At 36.1% G+C, this 19,358-nt stretch overlaps 1 protein-coding gene across 1 annotated transcript in view; it reads right to left on the bottom strand.

The window, feature by feature from the left end:
* Positions 1-19,358, bottom strand: part of CFAP47 (cilia and flagella associated protein 47) — a 343,220-nt gene that overhangs the window by 221,141 nt on the left and 102,721 nt on the right. The window contains exons 36-37 of the mRNA XM_040584179.1: positions 7,133-7,267; positions 6,486-6,598 (exon numbers count right to left, since the gene is read on the bottom strand). Coding sequence (XP_040440113.1) covers positions 6,486-6,598; positions 7,133-7,267 — 248 coding nt within the window. The remainder of the gene's footprint in view (positions 1-6,485; positions 6,599-7,132; positions 7,268-19,358) is intronic.

Below are 19,358 nucleotides of genomic sequence, written 5' to 3'. Positions count from 1 at the left end.
TAATTTGTTTCTTCTGAAATAGTTTGTTGTAGCTCAATCTTCTGCCTAAAAGCACCTTAAAACATTCTATTAAAAGAACTATATATATAGAAAAAGAACAATATTGAGTCCTTATTGCTTTTTATAAACGCAGTATGTAGCTTAATTTTTCTTACACGCACACTAGCACAGGAAGTTCTCTTTCTCTATAGCATAACTCTAAGTTAACAACTGATTTACTTTATGCTACCCTGTTTGAATAGGTTTTTGTGAGTTAAACAGTCAGACATCTTGTTATGCATGTTGTGAGGCAGATCCAGATGTTCTTAATCAAATCTTCATTGAAGATTAAGAAAGAAATTAGTAAAAAAACCCTCCAGAATAATTAGTAAAGATAAGTAATTAGGTGGAAAAACCAAAGCTCTCTTTATAGAAGCAACAGCTCAGTTCTCTAATGGGAAAATGGAAAAGGGGAGACCACATGGAATAAGAGTTTAGACTAAATAAAAATGAAGTTTAGACTTGATTCGCATTAGTTGTGTAACTAAGCAAAAACAATAAGAAAAGTTGACTGGCTGAAGCTCACATTTTGAAGCTCTCAAAATCACTCTTTGATTTTGAGATTAGTATCTCAACGTGGCATGAAGGTAAGAAAAAATCAGTGTGTAGGATTGCTCCAAAAGCAAAAGAACAGTAGAATTTCCTTTCTACACATATGACCAGAGTAGAGAGAGGTCTCTCTCAACAGAAAGAGCTATATTTTTGGAGCTGCAAGTATAATATCTCAAAATACATACCAAAAGGTCAGCTGGCTATTTTATACTTTTATTGTAATGTCATTTTGTGTAGTTAAAGAAACTTTAAAATTTACCCCCCAACATGTATGAAAGAGACGGCAGAGATAAAATAAGCTATAGGAAAACCTTGACATCTCTTAATTTACTCAAGCTGCAATTACTTAAATAATACTTCAAAGGAATTCTTAAAATATAGGAAAAGGTTATATTTCTAAACTGCAGATTTGTTACTTGTCTTTTTGGAAGAGACAGCAGACTATCTCAGACTGAAGTCAAAAGGAAGCTTCTCCCCAACCCAAATCAGCCTTCCCCATTAACCAATTAATAGGAATTGTGCAGCCTGAAAGAGAATTAAAATAGATTGCAGAGGAAAATTATGTGTGATTTATTGGTCTCTTGCCAACTGGGAATTCCTAAAGCAGAGACAGTCAACCAACACAGGTATGTAAAATATGCCTGTTATGTATTGTATGTGTATACAGTTACACAAGTAAGTGGTGAAGTAGTGTAATAGCAATCAGCATACCATGTCTCGAACGGAATCATGTTAATTTACATTTGGTTCACGACTTTCATAATAACAGCTACTTTTTCAAGTACCTGTTATTATTTCAACTCAATGCAAACATCTTTTCATATAAGTTGAGCAATCACAACTATGGCAGAAATTCTCTACAGTTTATTTTGATGGGAGCAGTGGCAGGATTTGTCCCTGGATGACAGTTGCTGTCAAGGGATGTTTCTGGGAGGTCCTTTATCTCATTCTTATTATGAACCAGGGGGGAAAAAAAGCACCACAAAGGTATACCCATAGCATTCTTATTTGAAACTACCTTGGGACCTAAGAACTGGATGGTGATAAATAGAACACCAATATCTTAAAATTTGGGGAAGATCAGGAGACTAACAGACCTTTAAGCCTCAAATCTATATCATGCAATGTACTAGCAATAATTATAAAGAATAAAAGAACAGGATCAGTATATACAATATCTACTATAAACAAGATCTCCATAAATGACATCTAGCTGGCAGGAGTCAACACATGTAAAATGTAGTCCTGCCTTATAAACCTATGGGAGTTCATTAAAGGAGTACAAAAGCATGATCAAGGGTGATTTAATTAATCTAATTATAACATAGTCCTTTTGTTATAGACTTACAAGGAAACTATCAAACAGGAAAGAAGCAAGGAAAGAAGACAAGAAACATAATGTAGGAACTAACAGTTTTTACTTAGTAGGAAGGCCATTACTGGAGTCCTCAAGGGTCTGTGATACCTGGAAAGTAAGGAAGTTTACTGATGTTTTAAGTTGCTCCAGGTTGTAAGCACAAAGATTGAAGTGCAAAGATCGCAAGACCTTATGAAACAGCAAAATGACAAGGAAATTCAGTGTACATAGTTGTAAAGAGATGTACACAGGGAAAGCAGTTCTGCATTTACACAAAATTACGGCCTCCAAAACATTATAACTCATCATTGAGAACTTGGGATTTGCAACAGATGGTTTCATGAAAACATCAGCACAGTTCTGGGAAGCATCCAGTAAAGTAAATGAAGTGTTAGGAATAATTAGAAAAGCAACAGACAACAACATAGAACACCATTAGGTCACCAGATACCACCCAAAATGCTCAAACCTTAATTATTGTTTGCACCTCTTTACCTCAAAAAGGATACAGCAGAACTGAAAAAACCTTACTAAACTGCAGAAAGGGTGACTACAGGCAATAGAATTAATGCAGCAAGACCTCTAGGCTTAACACCCAGGATAAAGGAGCATGATATTGCCCAGAGATCTTCCTAATGCCAAAAGCCTTAGGACTTCAGTTCTGAGAAACAATGATGAAATCCTGGAAGTTCTGAAAACCTGGCTCTTATGGCTTTCATGTTCCTGCTGCAGAGCCTCAAGACATTACCATTTTTGACAGTGAAGAGCTACTAAGTCCCCCAGAGTCTGAGACTCCTAAGTTGCTCTGCCATTCAAAACATCCTGGAAAATGCATCCTGAGACTGCAGAGTCCCAGAGAAGTATACTGCTGGAGACATCCACTCCCAAAGCCACTTCAAGGATCAAGTTTATAGGAGTCTGCTCTGCTCTTGTCATCAAGAGGAATGACAGGGAAATGGAATTTATGGAACATTCTGCCTGATCTTTGCCCTCTGCCTCCTGCAACAGCAGAGAAATCTGACTTAATTGTGAACTTGTCTTCTGTGGCAAAGCTAGCATCAGGGAAAACAAAAAGTTGCTTAATTTTTTTCACTCTTTGCTTGTGTCGATGTCAATGCAAAGTAAGGGAAAATTCAACTCTATAATCTTGTTCCAGAGAGGAACTGTTATGAAGTGACTGCAGCCACCTGCTCCCCACTTACCCTCTGTGCGATTCAGAGTGGCTGGGGAAGAAGGCAGAGAACTCTAGAACAGACTAGGAGAAGCGTGTGGGGAAGAGATGAAATGATGTTTTAATTTTTATCTTTGTTTCTCACTAAAAAAGTCTATTTTAATTGAAAATTATTAAAACAAGTTCTTCTAAGTCAAACTTGGTTTGTCTGTGTTGGTCACTGGTAAGGAGTCTCCCTGTCTATGTCAACCCACAAACCATTTCAGCATTTTTTTTCTCCCCTGTCCTGTTGAGGAAAGGGAATGAAAGAGTGTATGGGTGGGTGTCTGGCAGCTGGCCAAGTTTAACCCACCACAGCCATTTATGACTTTCTCCAGCTAGTAATGGACCACAGCGTACATTGTCCTGATTCTTTGAAAACACAGACATACATATATTACATGTTCCTGTCTCTTCTTATTATTAGTGTAAAATTGTTGGCATCTCTAAGCTAAGGCTGCATCACCGCTTTCTAATATACTTCAGTAACTTCTCTTCATTATCCTTTGCCTTTCTGCTCAATTTTTTCCCTGATCTGTTTCGCTTACCAGTTTCCTGTAGTTCACCTCTCCTGGAAAGCAAACACAGTTCTTTTGAACTGGGCCTCCATCTACAAAAACCTCTGTGCCAAGCGTGCTCACCCAGTAGGTCCAACAGGATTAGTCAGTCACACTTACTCCTCATTAGTAATTATAACGACTCACAGTCATCTTAAATCCAATTATAGTTACTTCTAAATATAGGAATATTTCTATTTGGTGGATAATTAGAGACAGGTCTGTATGCATGATATGTCTTAAAAGTCCTCCAGCTTTCCAGACAGAAGACTGACAAGTTTCAGTTTCTTTAGCCTCCCTGTCAAGGTTATGGTTCATCTTGTCAGTTGTAATTGCCCAAACTCTCATGAGTGAATTTTTTCTAAACTGCTAATATTTCCCTTGACCTTTTACTCTGAAACTTCAGCGAAACAAGCTTTACAACTTGACTGGAGCCCTGCAGTAGGTCTTCACAAGGCAACAGCTGTTATTTTTAACTGCTTCTCGTTTATTACTTTTATCTAAAGTACCTGTTGTTTCAGGGAGTGGGGGGTGGGGTGAAGCTGGCTAGCATCAAGCTAGCTTGCAGTGAAAGATGAACTAGTGGTGAAGGCATATCCATATTTATATATAATATTCATGGATTCATAAAGAACAGTTTCAACTCATGGGAACAAGTCTGCAGAGATACCTGACCTTAAGTTGTCTGAAAGATTACAGATACTCAGGTTTTTAAAGTATAACTCCTGTTTTTAAAGTATAACTCCTGTTCTCCAATATAAGAAGTAGGCTTTCCTAATTTTCAGTGATTTTTAACACATTGATTCATCTGCCTCCAATCTCATAGTTATGGGTTATTTACCTCTAAAAGCAGTACAAATAACTTTAATGTGAAGTTCCTTTTTCCAGCTATTTTGAACTTCTTTTATTCCTAAACAGGTTATAGTCAGTGATGTTAACATTCCTGTCAAAAAACAACTCCATTAAGTTTTACTAATTCACATCAAATCTCTTACTGAATATACTGAAAATTCTCCCTCAGTTTTTATTTAGGCCAAAGTCCGTTACAAGCCCACCTCATTTCTGAGTTTCTCTGAAGGCATCCTTTCAAAAGGAAGCAGAACATTCTCTCCTACAAATCCTCTACCTTTTTCTTCACCTTATACAACTGAATTTAAGTCAGCACTAATAGCAATAAGCCTACACACAATCCACTAAACAGAGGTGTTGGTTTATTATTCATGTTACTACCACTTCCAAACTCACTTGTGATATTATGATTTAATATAAAGCTTCTGTAAGACTCACAACCACCCCACTAATGCTTGGTGTTCTCAAACACTTCCATCAGAATATTAAGAAAGCTATTAATTACAAAGAACCTATTTTTCATTTAGTGACCAAGATTACAAATTACATTATGATAAACTCTGCAGAGGTCACCAGTGGATGACTGGCATTTCCACAAGCTTTTATTTCTCTGTATTTTTTTCAACTGTTTGTTGCTGTTTACAATGCCAAGCAGCTCAATGACAAGGTTGTACAAATTTACTTGTATCTTGGTTTGGGAGGTGGGGGGTTAAATGTGAAATGAAAACCAGCCATGGTAATGACCTTTCAGAAAACACATGATATTTCCAAAGATTACATTTTTATGTTAATACTTATTTGAAGTAAGTGCAAAGAAAATGGAATTAAATCAGCCGCACAGCTTGCTGAAAACATAGCATTGCTTGTTGTCCCTTTTGCATATATTTACAGTAGGCATGTCATTTAATACTGAAATATTGATCATCCTTAAAGAGCACTGTATTTATGTTGAGTCTTCTTGAATTTGACAACATATATTTGAAATTTTTCTTCTTCACAGTTATTTTTATACAAAACTTGACCTTTGTTTTCCTTTTTACTATCTCTAATCCATTTTATCTGCAAAGGAATATCTTAAATAGACTTGTGGTCTAAACTTAAAAACTCTTAACTAACAGCCAGAGCCACTGCTATGTCCCTTGTCTTCACTATTTAAGCATAGATGGTGAAATTCCTGTATCTAGTCATAAAACCACATAGCACAGAAAGAGCAAAACATATTTAGTGAACAAAAAGAGAATGACGGAAATCACCAAGATTATTTCTACTACCAAAAATGTTAACAACCTAACATTTTCCCAAAATTAGATCTCTCCAGAATCCATAGATGGCTTTCAGAAATGTAAGACAGAGAAATAACTACACTGCAGTTGCAACAGTTTTCATTTTGGTAGAGAAAGAGGATGGGAGCAAAAAGAAGCAGTCCAACACTACTATCAAACCTGTGTCATGGCCTCTTGAATTCCCAGTCATGCTTCAATTAAGAATAAGAAACAAACAATGAAATGTTAGAAGAAAGTGTTTTTACTTGCTTATGCTTCCATGATGCATTGATGTAAAGAATACAAATCAAGTTCAGAGGAGATATTTCAACTTCAGTTTGGCAAAAAAAAAAAAAGTAAGAACAGCAGATCCAAACTGAAAATTAAAGCTTTCAATCCATTAGGACAAAAATATTTATTGAATGACTCCTGTAATGATCTGAAGGCTTGCACTCTGCTCTTAAAGCACTATTGAGCTAAAATGCAAGTGTCCCACTGATCAATTACTCTGGATTTGTTCTAGGTTAAGGAGAAAAAGCTTGATCTTTATACTGACTAATTTTGCCCTGTTTGTAGTTGAACATATTTCTAGTGTTCCATCACTATTAAATTAGTAGGTTCATATTTCCATAATGCTAAAAAAAAAAATCATTACTTACTTAGGGGCAATGGTGATAGTGTTTCCTTTAGGTAATGAGAAATCATCAGCATCTCTTCCTACAAGGATAGTGTTGTACATCAAAGTTTTGCTGCTTGGGTTTTTCAGACACACCTATCACAACAACAACAACAAAATCAGCCTTTTTTTTTTTTTTCCCCCCCCAATATTTAGGGTATAAAAAGCATATAACGCAGCAAAATTCCAAAGTACAAATTAAGGATATCACAAAATAAGAAAGTACTTGAAATAACTAGGTATATCATTTTCCTTCCTAAAGAGTATAGACTTCCCACAGATTATCCAACATCAGTTTTTCTGAGTACTTTTTTTGCAGTGTACACTGAACTCCCATGCCTGTTAATCTCTTATTGTTCCTATTTTTGAGCTCAGATTTGTCTGATTTGTAGATATTTTCTTTCTGTGCTTACAATCACAGGGAAAAAAAACCAGCAGCAGAATTCAAGATCCCAAGCCTGAAGAGAAAAATAATAAGATGATCCATGCTTCCAATCTTCTGTATTTGGTAGCGAAATGACATGAAACCTACTTATTCTTTGTTATACCATATACATAGTATGAACACATATGGAGATACAGTGTTCTAACCTTGTAGTGCTACAAATCTAAGTTCAATGGTACCAGTACCTGTTTAACAACAGTGGCATGGAGAGCACCTGTAAATTCTATAGTGTTCTTGGGTAAGTAGTGAGGGAGACTTTCATATAGGTAGACGCACAGAATAAGCATCATAACTGGGTTTGGATCACAGATATCAGCAGCCTAATATTGAAAGCACAAAAGAAAAAATAACCACATACACAGTTAAAATTTTAGAGGTATCAAGATGAAGAACAAAAAAGTTTAAGGTATTTCTTATTATACAAATATTTTGCATCTAGCTTTTAATAATTGGATTAGGGCCATAACTAAGAATAATAAGAAAAATCTAATTCTTGAAGACCATTGACATGCTTTAGTAATAAACCTAGGCTAAAAATTAAAGCAAACCATTTTTCCCACAGTTCAGCAGAAAGAGATGTTCATTTTATTAAAATGAAGCATAACAAAAAAAGCAAGTAAAGTTCACTAATTGGAAAAGCATATGTCTTTATTATCTTTTAAAAAAAATCTTTTAAAATCTTGGTTTACTATGTGAAATAATTTTCCAAATACTCCTAGATACAGTTTTGCAACCATTTATGAAGATATCATCACCATCCAACTCATAAATGTACAGTTATTTTTATTGCAGACGCCAAAGTGCTTTACAAAAGGTAGCAAGTATTACTGCATCTTAAATATTTGATTTACAGAACTGAGTTTAAATGCCAACTGCAAAACATGTCAAAGCTTTAGTCCTCAGCAATTCGGCAAGTCACTGAAAAGAGAGAGGTAGAAACTCTGCCATGAAATACTTGAACTTTGCAGAAGGGTAATCAAATAATAAAGAGACTTAATGATCTAAGTAGCTTCCCACAAACACAGGCAGGAAAGATCTGGATAGAGGTTTAAACAGATAAGATTCTGTACCTCCTAAATCAAACTAATTAAGTATGTTAAAACTTAATGCTTAGTAACTTATAATATAATGTTATTGTAATAAAATTGTCTATTATATACTAAATAAACTTTTATAACTGCAGTTAATTTCTCTCCTAAACTAAATATCAAGTCATACTGAAAAATACACACACTTGGGAATAGATTTAAGCAGTAAACCACTGCATTAACATGTCATCCCATTAAAAGGTGCTCTGTTCATTCAAGACATTTTATTTGGATCCGTTATATTACTGAGAGTCATTCAATACAACAATATTTCGCACACTCCTTTGCCTAATTCCTAGAAAGCTACTACCATTCTAAATCCTCTCACCTTACAGGAAAAAGTTTGCCCAATTCTCAAGCAAAAAATAAATAAATACAAAAATCTATTGTTCTGTTGCTGATTGTCACCGTCACCCTCCCTAAGCAACTTGGATGAGTTGCACATGACTACAGGTAACCTCACACCATCACTCTAGAATGAACCTTCCTTCTTCACATGAATTTACATGTAAACTACTTAAAGAATAGACAAAGCACATTTTTATTTATTTTAATATTGATCTGTACATTACTTAGAAGAATTCTACATACATAAACTCAATGCCTGTTAGATCTGCAGGGTCATGTGACACAGCAAGAAACCAGGTACGAGATACTTTTATATCCCAAGACTATGTTGTGAAACAGCTGTACTAATTTTTAAGTTCACTAGGAACTCAACAGCCTCTAGGAGATACTTCATATTCAAATACATTAGCAATATGGAAAAAGAGCTTTCTCTAGTCAGCAATTATTGAAAGTTTTTCATCCATTTCTAAGGACTTGAACAAACAAGTCTCAAATGATTGTAGCACATGCATACTTAGGATATCAAAGACTACACTATTTTTACACTATCCTAACAAACAAAATGGCAAAATAAAGCAAAGTTGCACCTGAAATGGCATGCTTTATTTGTTTATCTGAAGCGGAATGAAGAGCAATACATACCCAGTTTTGATTTAGACCATCAGTTTTATTTAGAATTAAGTATACTATAGGGGACCTGAATCTGTTCCATAATTGCATACACGGCAGGCATATTGGTGGATAAAGGTCTAGGAAAAAAATCTCTGTAGTTTGTAGGCAAAAAGGGAAATCAGGAGTTACACAGAATTAACAGTGTGTTTTCAATGTTCACCATCATCCATCCTCCAAAAACTACTGCAAGTAAGAAAAACTCCCACTCACAATGTTAGCCCACATTGTGCATCAGGAAGTCACAGCTGAGTTGGTACCAGCACACAGATATCTCCAGATGAGCGATAGTCACACCAATGACTGCTGCATAAGCATAGCTTTCATATGTACAACAATCTCTCGTGCACATTGTAAGCACATATTTGCTGATTCAAGACTAGCAAGCTATCAGTAAACCCCGTATACAATGTGCTGCTTCTCTGCACTTACCTACTTCCCTCAAGCAGAGATTTATAAGGAAGGTCTTGTAACATATTCTGAAAAATCAGCAAGTCTGCAACTTACTAATTATGAAAAACTCGTGGTAGAAGAGTATACAGTGATACTGTGAGATCCCTTATGAGAATAGGGCAATTTTAATTGAAACTTGCCAGATGACTCCAGCTGTGGTAACATGGAGAGAGAATGCGATACTCCAGTGGAAGTCTTGTTACTTTTTCTGGGTATGTTAAGAAAGCAATAAAAATGGTAATGTGACACTTTTTAAGAGGTCAGATTAATAAAAAATTAGAAGTAAATTAATACAGTCCATCTAATAAAATGTGCTATTAATTTAACTATATTGAATAAGGAGCCCAGGTTTTTGTCACAACCACTCTGGGGAAATATTTCTAAAACTTTGCTCTTTTTATCAAATAACAAAAATCACTCCAGATAACACATCTTGTTCATGGCTATATTTTATTATCACTGTACCTTTTTAGCACCAAAACCTTTTAATAGTAAACTATGAGGATAAATTTGTATCAACCTGATTTTCTTTTGATACTTTTGTCAGTAAAGTCTCATTTTAATACTTACTTTCAATACTATTACAATTTCCAGGATCTCCGAGTATAACAAATATTCCTATACATTCATATTTTTCCTATGAACTACAGTATACCAGCTTTTCCCAAGAACACATTTTCAGCCCCCACCTTATTTTATTTGTATGATCAACTATATTCTAGTCCTCAACATGATTAGATGTTTACTGCCTAAATGGAGCATTAGAGGTGAAAAAAACTCTAAATCTTTTTTTCATTTATTCTTATGAGGCAATTTTCATAATGAACCATCTATTCCAGAACCTCAGTACACTCCAGCAGATTAATCAAGGGAATTAATACTATTTCTAAAGTAGTAGGGTGAAGGAAGCAGAAAAGCTATTCAGTCACCTGCTCAATGTTTTGCTTTAGTGTATGTCTGCTTCTAGATGAACCAATTCTGTATTTTATTGAATGGGAAAAATGCTACACTTTTAGATTATAACAAGAAAATGTAGCAATTTTTTTAAAATCTAGTAAAATTATGTACAGATTATATTTTCCTCTTCAATATTAGGAAGAAAAAATAAAGAATAAAAATCTAGATTATTGAAGCATCTGAAAAAAATATTACTTAATTGTATTCCTAAAACATGGTCAACTATATACATAGGATTTAAAGTTCTTTTTTTCTTTTTGTTCCACTCATATTTCTTGAGGGCTATTATAATAATGTTTTTGGGCAGTTTGTTTTGGTTTTTTTTTTGGTCATTTCTGAGTACAGAAAATTCTAGCAATAAAAACCCCAAATATCAGTGGGAGATAATAAGCTTAAAATAGTCAACTCAATAAAGCAACTCCATGGGAAGAACTAGTGGATTCCCACTAGTAACTTTGAAATAAAAGTAAAAATTTCGTTCTCATTATCAGAAATTTTTGGATAACCGCAGTTACTGTTTCCCAAATATTAATGAAGAGACTTTGGGGAAAGACATATTTCTTAGCCAGATGGGCTGAAAAAAGGGAGAAAACCTTTTTGCCTCTTCTGGACTGTCTTTAGTGCTGCAAGAGATATATATAACATATCTACCATCTTAGCTATATGAGTTATTTTTTATTTCCAAATTAACGTTTTATACTAGAGCATACGTTGCAGTGCTTCTACAAACCAGCCAATTCAACTTCCTAATTACTAAAAGCTCAAGATGCAGTACAACACACTGTGAAAAAGTAAATATATATTCCAAAGAACAGAATACAACAGCCAGTCTGGCTTCAAATTTTGCAGAAAGGCCCTTGTTCCTCTAATTAGTTCCTTCTGCAGGTATGGTAAAAAGCAGTTTCATGAAAGTCCCTTGTCAGGATACAAAAGCAGCTGTAATGACATTGAACAAAGACCCACAGCATCTAAACGCTTATGGATCTCCTGGGAGTATCAGAGACTAGGTATCCCACTATTCTGCCTCTGCCAACAGAGCAGTTGCTTGAGTAAAAAGTCTAAGAAATTGGGCAAATACAAAGTGGTCTTTCCATTTACATGATTTGCCAGCTTCTGCAAATTAGTGGCTTGAGGATTCATCAACTATGGTTAAACACCTCTCTGTCATTATTTTAAATTCTTCTCTATATCATCCTTCACATACAGAAGCAAGCCTGTCATAAACAGTTTATTAATTCTTTTTAATTAGAAATTGCTTATTGAGTTTTCTTCCTTTTCTGATGTTATTAAAATGCAATATTGGCTGAAATCTATCGCCTGAAACACAGGACCATGAATAGCAGCTGAGATTTAAGTCCTAAGGCAGGAGTTCTAAGAAAGCAAAATGATGTATTGCTTATTGCAAGTACGTATAGCTCCACACTCAAACAGGTTCTACTTGTTGACTCATAGATCAGCAACTGACAAGTTTTCTTCAGCTAGCAAAAGCTGCGCTTTGACATAATAATTTTGTGAGAAGAAAGGGTATAAAGGGAAAACATTCAAAACTGTCCTGGAGCCACCCTCTTCCAACGCAATGTAAAAAAACCTCAATAGCTTTAAGCAAATATTCCATGTAGAAAAACTTTTATACAAAATAAGAACCTAAGATTAGCCTACTGGTTCAGACCATGGGCCAAAAGGACACCGATACAGGCTGATGCCTAAATGAAAACGACTATATGGTAAGTACAGATACACTTCAGTATTTTCCCAGGCTCAAGCACAAGACTTCCTAATCCACATATGACTTCTGTCTACTTAGAAATCTTAATTTCTTTTTCTTCCAAGCCTATGCACAGTCTTGCCTTAACTCTCTGTAAAAACTGCAAAGGTAGCCTAAGAAAACGCTCTCCCTTTGACGTTATGTTCAGTATAGGAAAGAATCTGGAAGAAAAGATGGAGCTATAAGCCAAGTTCCCTTAATGAACATATCCTAAATAAATACAATCATACAAAGCATTTGAAGTATTTGAAGACTGCAGCATTTTCACCAGCCTGTGGCATTCTAGCCCTACACAAAGTACAATTTTATTTTCAAAGATTTAAGAGGACACCAAGTAGTAAATAAAAAGAGTTACTATTTTTTCTTCAGTTCCTAAAAAGTCATCAATACAGCGTTCCTTCTCTTCTGCTACCAAGAATGAACCCACATTTGACATACAAGAGAGAAAATAAGATGTTCTTATGTTGTCACAGATGGATGAAAAAAAAAATATCTGTAGTTCAAACCAAAAAAAAATTAGAATAAACTGGATTCTTAATTCAGAAATACATGGAGTCAAACCAACGCAGAGTTTCCAATGCAGGAATAATCTTTCTTTCCCATCCAGTGTACAAGCTCATCATAAGTTTCCCCATCATATTTTACAGAAAGAAGAAATTAAAGAATTCTCACAGATGAAAGCAGAAGTGTTTTCTCTGGCTCCTTCGGTCTATGAGGCGCTGTGCTATAATGAGATGCTCCATTTCTTCCATGTAAGAATCCTCAATTTAGTAGGAGAAAACAAATCCAGAAAGGCCAGTGAAGCTATAATTCATCGAACTTGAAAGGGAAACTAAAGGCAGAGATAGTTGCCAGGGCACAGCAAGGACCAGCTGCTCCCTCTGTGCCAGGGAGCCTGGAGCCAAAGGCAATATAACACAGCTGCAGAGCAGAGGGCAGCCAGGAGCAGAGAAGCCAGGGGGTACCAGGGCAGCCCCAGCTGTGGCCATCAGGCAGGCCCCTGAGGACCAGGACAGGCCGAGTCTGGGATAAGGCCTCTAGTCCTGCATGAAGCTATTCTGTATGCTTTGTACTATAAGAAATACAATTTTTTGTTTGGTTTGATACAACAGGAAGGAGAAACCTGTCAAGATATATTAGAGCAGACAAGACTTACCACATTGTTTACATATATGCATATTAAATATATTTTGCATTACATCTCACTAGGCAACCTCCAAGTTTTCTTAATTTCCATTCTGTTTTATTAAGCTAGAGATAGGGGATTCCATAGAAAATGCAGAACTGAAGCTCCTCTGGCAGCAAATCATTGGCTCCGTGGAGCACAATGACAGGAAGAGTTATTGACTGCTTCCCCCTCTTTTCTTGCCCTGTGCCCAGCCAAGCACTGCATCCCACTCCAGCAGCTCCACCACAGCTCCTTCTCTAACCTTCCAAGAGAGTGAGTGCATCACTGAGCACTGATCTAAAGCATCCCTATTAGTCTCCATAATTTCTTAGATAGTGCTTATCTTTATAATTCTTAAGGTTCATTTCATATGCACTCATGTAACTGTAGCTTCATCTCATACTTCTATTTATTTTCATCACTACTGGTTTTTAAGGTTGGAATTTTAGGATGCACTTACTATGTAAAGAAAAGTTTTTTACCTGCCAAAAGCTTTAAACCTGAAAATTATTCTGATGTTATCCATTTGCTTATCTCAGTAATGGCTATTGAATGGTAACAACTATTTGTAGAAGTTATTCCAATATAGCTGTGGTTTTACACCTTTACTGTTCATCTTTCCTGCATTTACATTGAAGATGGCAAAGATGCAGAGTAGACTATCTGTTGAAGCCTAACTTTCTTTTGCCACCTACTTCTACTCATTTCCACTTAGATCAGAACTTATTCCCTCAGAAAACATTATTCTATTCTATCCTGTGCTGAATTCATAAAACTGTATTTCTGACATTAATCCACTACTGTAGGAACTAATTAAAAAAATAATAAAAATCAGTGTACTTCATAAAAATATTCAGCAGGAAATTCACACAGTCTATATATATTATTTACTTTAAAAAATTCTGTGTTAGCAAACAATAGCAGTTAATAAAGTTTAACAGATCTATGCCTTAAATTGTATCCATAACAAAGTTTCTCAAAATATGAAAAAGCCTCTCACAGCTGATGAAGGGTTGGGTGCTTGCCTGTTATCTTTTCACTTGTGCTGTAACGTTGCCTAGTTAAAGAAAATGCTCAAGCTGACAAACTGGACAAAATTATTATACTTCAAATTCTAAATATTCCAAGTTAGGACTATATCAAAACCGGACAAGAAACTGAAGGGCTAGTAGATTGGTTTTACTGTGAAAATAACGTTATTTAACTCTTATAACACCATCAGCTCTGTGTTGTTAATCCCATAACCAACTCTCCACATTTTCAATCACCTGTTTATTACTAAAGCCTATTCTAGTATTTAGTCTTTAGTATTTCTGTTACTACTGCTCTGAAAACAGTTTGTAACTGCTTACAAATAATGACTCCGATTTTATGAAAATAGGTTTATAACTTAATGAGCAAATCAAATGACTGTAACTACCTCTAAGTCATATGTAGAAAATGCTGGCAGTTCTGTTTTATGAGCATAGCAGAGTAGTGGATTGATACTTAGAACAGAATATATTACAAACAAATATTAAGCTTTTTATCTGGAAAAGGAAAAGAAAGAATGGAACAGGGTGTTTTAAATACAAAATAATCACAGTCATTATAAGCCAAAGCTCTGACAGGAAAGAGGAGAGAGAAATGTTATTAAAAGATATAGGAAAGAGTAGATCATTGAACCACTTCTTATGGCAATAACACTCTCCATTTTTCTGAACATGTAATTCTTAGTTGAATAATGTAAAGAAGCAAACTATTTAACAGATGCAAAAATCATGCAAAAAAGTTTTCCCCACTACAAAGCCTATAAAGCAATGATGAAAATAGACATCCTATGCCAAATAACAGCCTCTAGCAGGACACAACTGAAAAACAGAAAATGCTTGGAATCAGCAGCCATGAAATGTTATCTAGGTAACCAATTTAAACCAACAAATGTAAATGACTGAGAATTATGGCAAAAGTATTAAACAAACAGAAGGCAATAAAAATACTATATTAAATTCCAGAGAGCCATATACTTAATCCTTATTAGTTAGTTCCAGATTTGTAAGGCTTTAACATTGAACTTAAAAGGTAAACATACAGGAAACAATGTTGTTTGTGAACAAAATGAGGTTCCTAAGTTTATATAGGCTTTGCTTATACAAGCGCAGCACCCAAGTTTTCAATAAGCTGGAAGTCAGTGTGAAAATAGAACAGTCAGCAAGTCTGGAGGAAAGATGAAGTAGTCATTTCGGTGCCTAAATAAAGCTTAAGACTCTGTGTTTTGTATGTATACACATATAAATATCCTTTTTAAAAATCTTTATCTATCCCAGACATACCCAGTTTCTCTTTACAAATTTCCCAGCTAAAACCATTACCAGGTCTGAGTAATTTTCAGTTGCTCTGACGGAAATAAAAAGCACCACCTATTTTGAAAGATACGTTTCCTTTTCTTTTGTTTCCATAACATGTTTATTGGGTTCCCAAATATAATCTAGGTGAACTAGACCTACCTGAACAAATTGCAATTGTCACAATTGCATATGTTTCCATATATATCATCACGCCAGTAAAACACAGAATCATAGAATGGTTTAGGTTGGAAGGGACCTTAAAGATCATCTGGTTCCAACCCCCCTACCATGGGCAGGGACACCTTCCACTAGACCACGTTGCTCAAAGCCCCATCCAGCCTGGCCATCAGCACTGCCAGGGATGGGGCATCCACAGTTTCTCTGGGCAGCCTGGGCCAGTGTCTCACCACCCTCACAGTGAAGAATTTCTTCCTAATATCTAATCCAAAGCTACACTATTTCAGTTTAAAACTGTTACCACTAGCTCTGTCACTATATTCACTGGTAAAGCGTACCTCCCCATCTTTCCTGTAGGTCCCCTTTAAGTACTGGAAAGCCAATACAAGTTTCTCCAGAGCCTTCTCTTCTGTAAGCTAAACAGTCCCGACACTCCCAGCCTGTCATTACAAGGGAGGTACTCCAACCCTCTGGTCATCTCCTCTGAACCTGCTCAAGCAGGTCCATGTCTTTCTTATGCTGGGGATGCCAGAACGGGACCCAGTACTCCAGGTGGACTCCCACGATAGCCAAGAGGAAGGGAAGAATCACCTCCCTCAACCTGCTGGCCACACTTCTTTTGATGCAGCCCAGGATACAGTTGGCTTTCTGGGCTGCAAGTGCATGTTACCAGCTCATATTCAGTTTTTCATCCAGTCCCCCCTTTTCCCTCTCCACAGGCTTTCTCTCAATCTATTCACTGCCCAACCTGCATTCATGTTTGGGATGCCCCAACCCAGGTGCAGGACTTTGCACTTGGCTTTTATTGAACTTCATGAGGTTCACACAGGCCCACTTTAGCCTGTCAAGGTCCCTCTGGATGGCATCTCTTCCCTCTAGAGCATCAAGCACACCACTCAGCTTGATATCATCTGCAAACATGCTAAATAACCTCCCTTTCAGTGCACTCAGTCCCACTGCCCAAGTCCCTGATAAAGACATTAAATAATACTGGTCCCAATACAGACTGCTGAGGGACACCACTGAGGGACACTGGCATCCACCTGGGCACGGAGCCATCGGCTGCAGCTCTTTGAGTATGACCATCTGGCCAACTCCTTATCCACTGAGTTGTCCACTCATCAAATCCGTGTCTCTCCATTTCAGAGATACGGATGTTTGTGTGGGACAATATCAAATGCTTTGCACAATACTATCAATAAAGTTGAATTCAAGCCAAATGTTCTTTATCTAATGCTCTGATTTATCAGGCTTACAGATAAACAGTTGTTGCATCCCATTTTATAAGGATACATAGATGTTCAGGAAGATTCAGTCCTTTACAACTCTCTTCAAGTGTTTTTTTCCAAAATAGCCCAGGAAAGATATATATGACAAGACAATTGCTACTCTAACAAATAAAAATGGCTTTTAATTTTTTTTTCACTCTTCTATCTTCTGAATTTAAGACCGCACATCGATATTAGATTTCTATGTACAGGAAACTGAAGTTTCCTGGCTGTGTCCCCTCTCAGTTTCTCGTGCCCCTCCAGCCCTGTCACAGGCAAGGGCTGAGAAACTGAGAAGTCCTTGACTTGATATAAGCATTACCCAGCAACAACTGAAAACATCTGTGTGTTACCAACATTGTTCTCACACCAAATCCAAAGCACAGTATTGCACGATCACATCAGCTACTAAGAAGAAAATTAAATCTAGCCCAGCTGAAACCAAGACTCTACCCTCAAGGGAAAAATCTTACATATACTGGAAATTCAAAACATTTTATGTTGCTGCATTTCTTCCCTCTTCTCCATTGGTTGCTGACAGAAACTTCTTTCTCTTTTTCATTTCAGACTCATGTCTTGCAGTTACCATCCACCTAACTTTCTTGCTCATACAGCCATGTTATTGCTATTGAGTTTTCTACTCTACAACAATGCTGAATTCCTCAGTTCACTTCAACAGAACAGCCACATTCCTTTTCAGCTTCTTAACACTCTCTGACTTTACTTACATCGTCTTCTACAGCTCTTTTGAAAATATCCTCCCTTTTAGTTGGTCCCAAATATAAATGTCAGTATTGTTGACCCCAATTTTAAACCAGTCAGTAGCAAATTGGGTTCCTCTACTGGCTATCCCCAATCACTACATCTTCTCTCCTAATTACCCTTGCCACATACATTCCTTCCATGTTGCTGTTATCCACCATCCTATCTTGCAAATTTTTATTTTGGGGTTTCAATTGGATCTTCTTCAATTCAAAGCATTTTAAAACTTAAAAATATCAAACACAAATAAAAAATACATAGAAAGACAGCATTAATATTCCAGGATTGAACTGTCAGTCATAATTAGAAAATGAAAACAATTTCTTGCCCAAAGAACTCCATCTTAATCCTATACCTTTATCCTTAAAAGAATTTAGAAGCCTTGAACTCCATTAGACATACCATTAAAACTTGCAGCCGAAGTCTTCCAGACAGTTAAAGTTCTTTATTACTAGAGAATCTTAGATTTTTTAAGTGATTGAAGGTACCATTTATTGCAGACCTAATACATGTCTTGCCTTGTGCCATCACCACCATCCTTGCATTAATTAATGCAAAGCTGTCTTGAAAGTTCAGAAGCAGTGATTGCCTGATAGTCAAGAACTTTGCCAATACTGCTGGAACATTTTAGCCTGCTAAATTTAAGTGAAAAAACCATCAGAGAAATCCCAAGTTGAGACAGTTCAGAAACAGAATTAATGTATTTTGCTGCTTTCATTGCTTCAGAACAAGAAGCTTAAGAAATTTCTACAGCAGCCTTAGAAAAGCATATATGAATTCCAATAAATCTATGTGAAAAGTACCCTTTACCTTCACTTTTTTTTTTTTTTTTACTTTCCACAATATTTTGTTTGTAGAACACACCTTAGCTAGAATTAAAATACAGACCTTGAAGATCCAAAATCTGTTCCTTTTTCTGGTGTTGACTAACTATATAGCTTTGTTTAAATTCCTAGTCTGTACAGAGATGGATTTTCCCATCTATAAAAACACCAAAACCTCAAAAATACGTTGAACTAATACTATTGTAGTATTGTAGACACTGTAGTCTTAAAACACAAAGACACACTAAGTGCATTACGGGGAATGTCCTGGAGTTCTACTTCCAACTCATGTTCTCATGTGATTAACTCCTTTTGCATATCAAGCATCCAGCCTCTGCCTTCATGTGCTGAACCTGTTTTTCTTATTAAAACCCGAGGCAAAACACACCTTCATTGTAAGGATTATACCTAAATTGTCTTGTTACACTTTCTGTCATTCACACCTATACGAAACAGTAGATTTTCTTGGTTTAGCCTGTCATAGCAAAGCCATTTATAACACCTATTACAGCTTATCAGGATGTGGAAACAAGACAGTAGCTGATGCAACTGGAAACTGCAGGGTTAATTTTTGCGTGTAATCATAGTACAATTGAATGGAAAGG

The sequence above is a fragment of the Falco naumanni genome, chromosome 2 (assembly GCF_017639655.2).
Source record: "Falco naumanni isolate bFalNau1 chromosome 2, bFalNau1.pat, whole genome shotgun sequence".
In the NCBI taxonomy this organism is placed as follows: domain Eukaryota; kingdom Metazoa; phylum Chordata; class Aves; order Falconiformes; family Falconidae; genus Falco; species Falco naumanni.
Note: the sequence above shows the minus strand (reverse complement) of the source record. Positions and strands in the feature narration are given on the sequence as shown.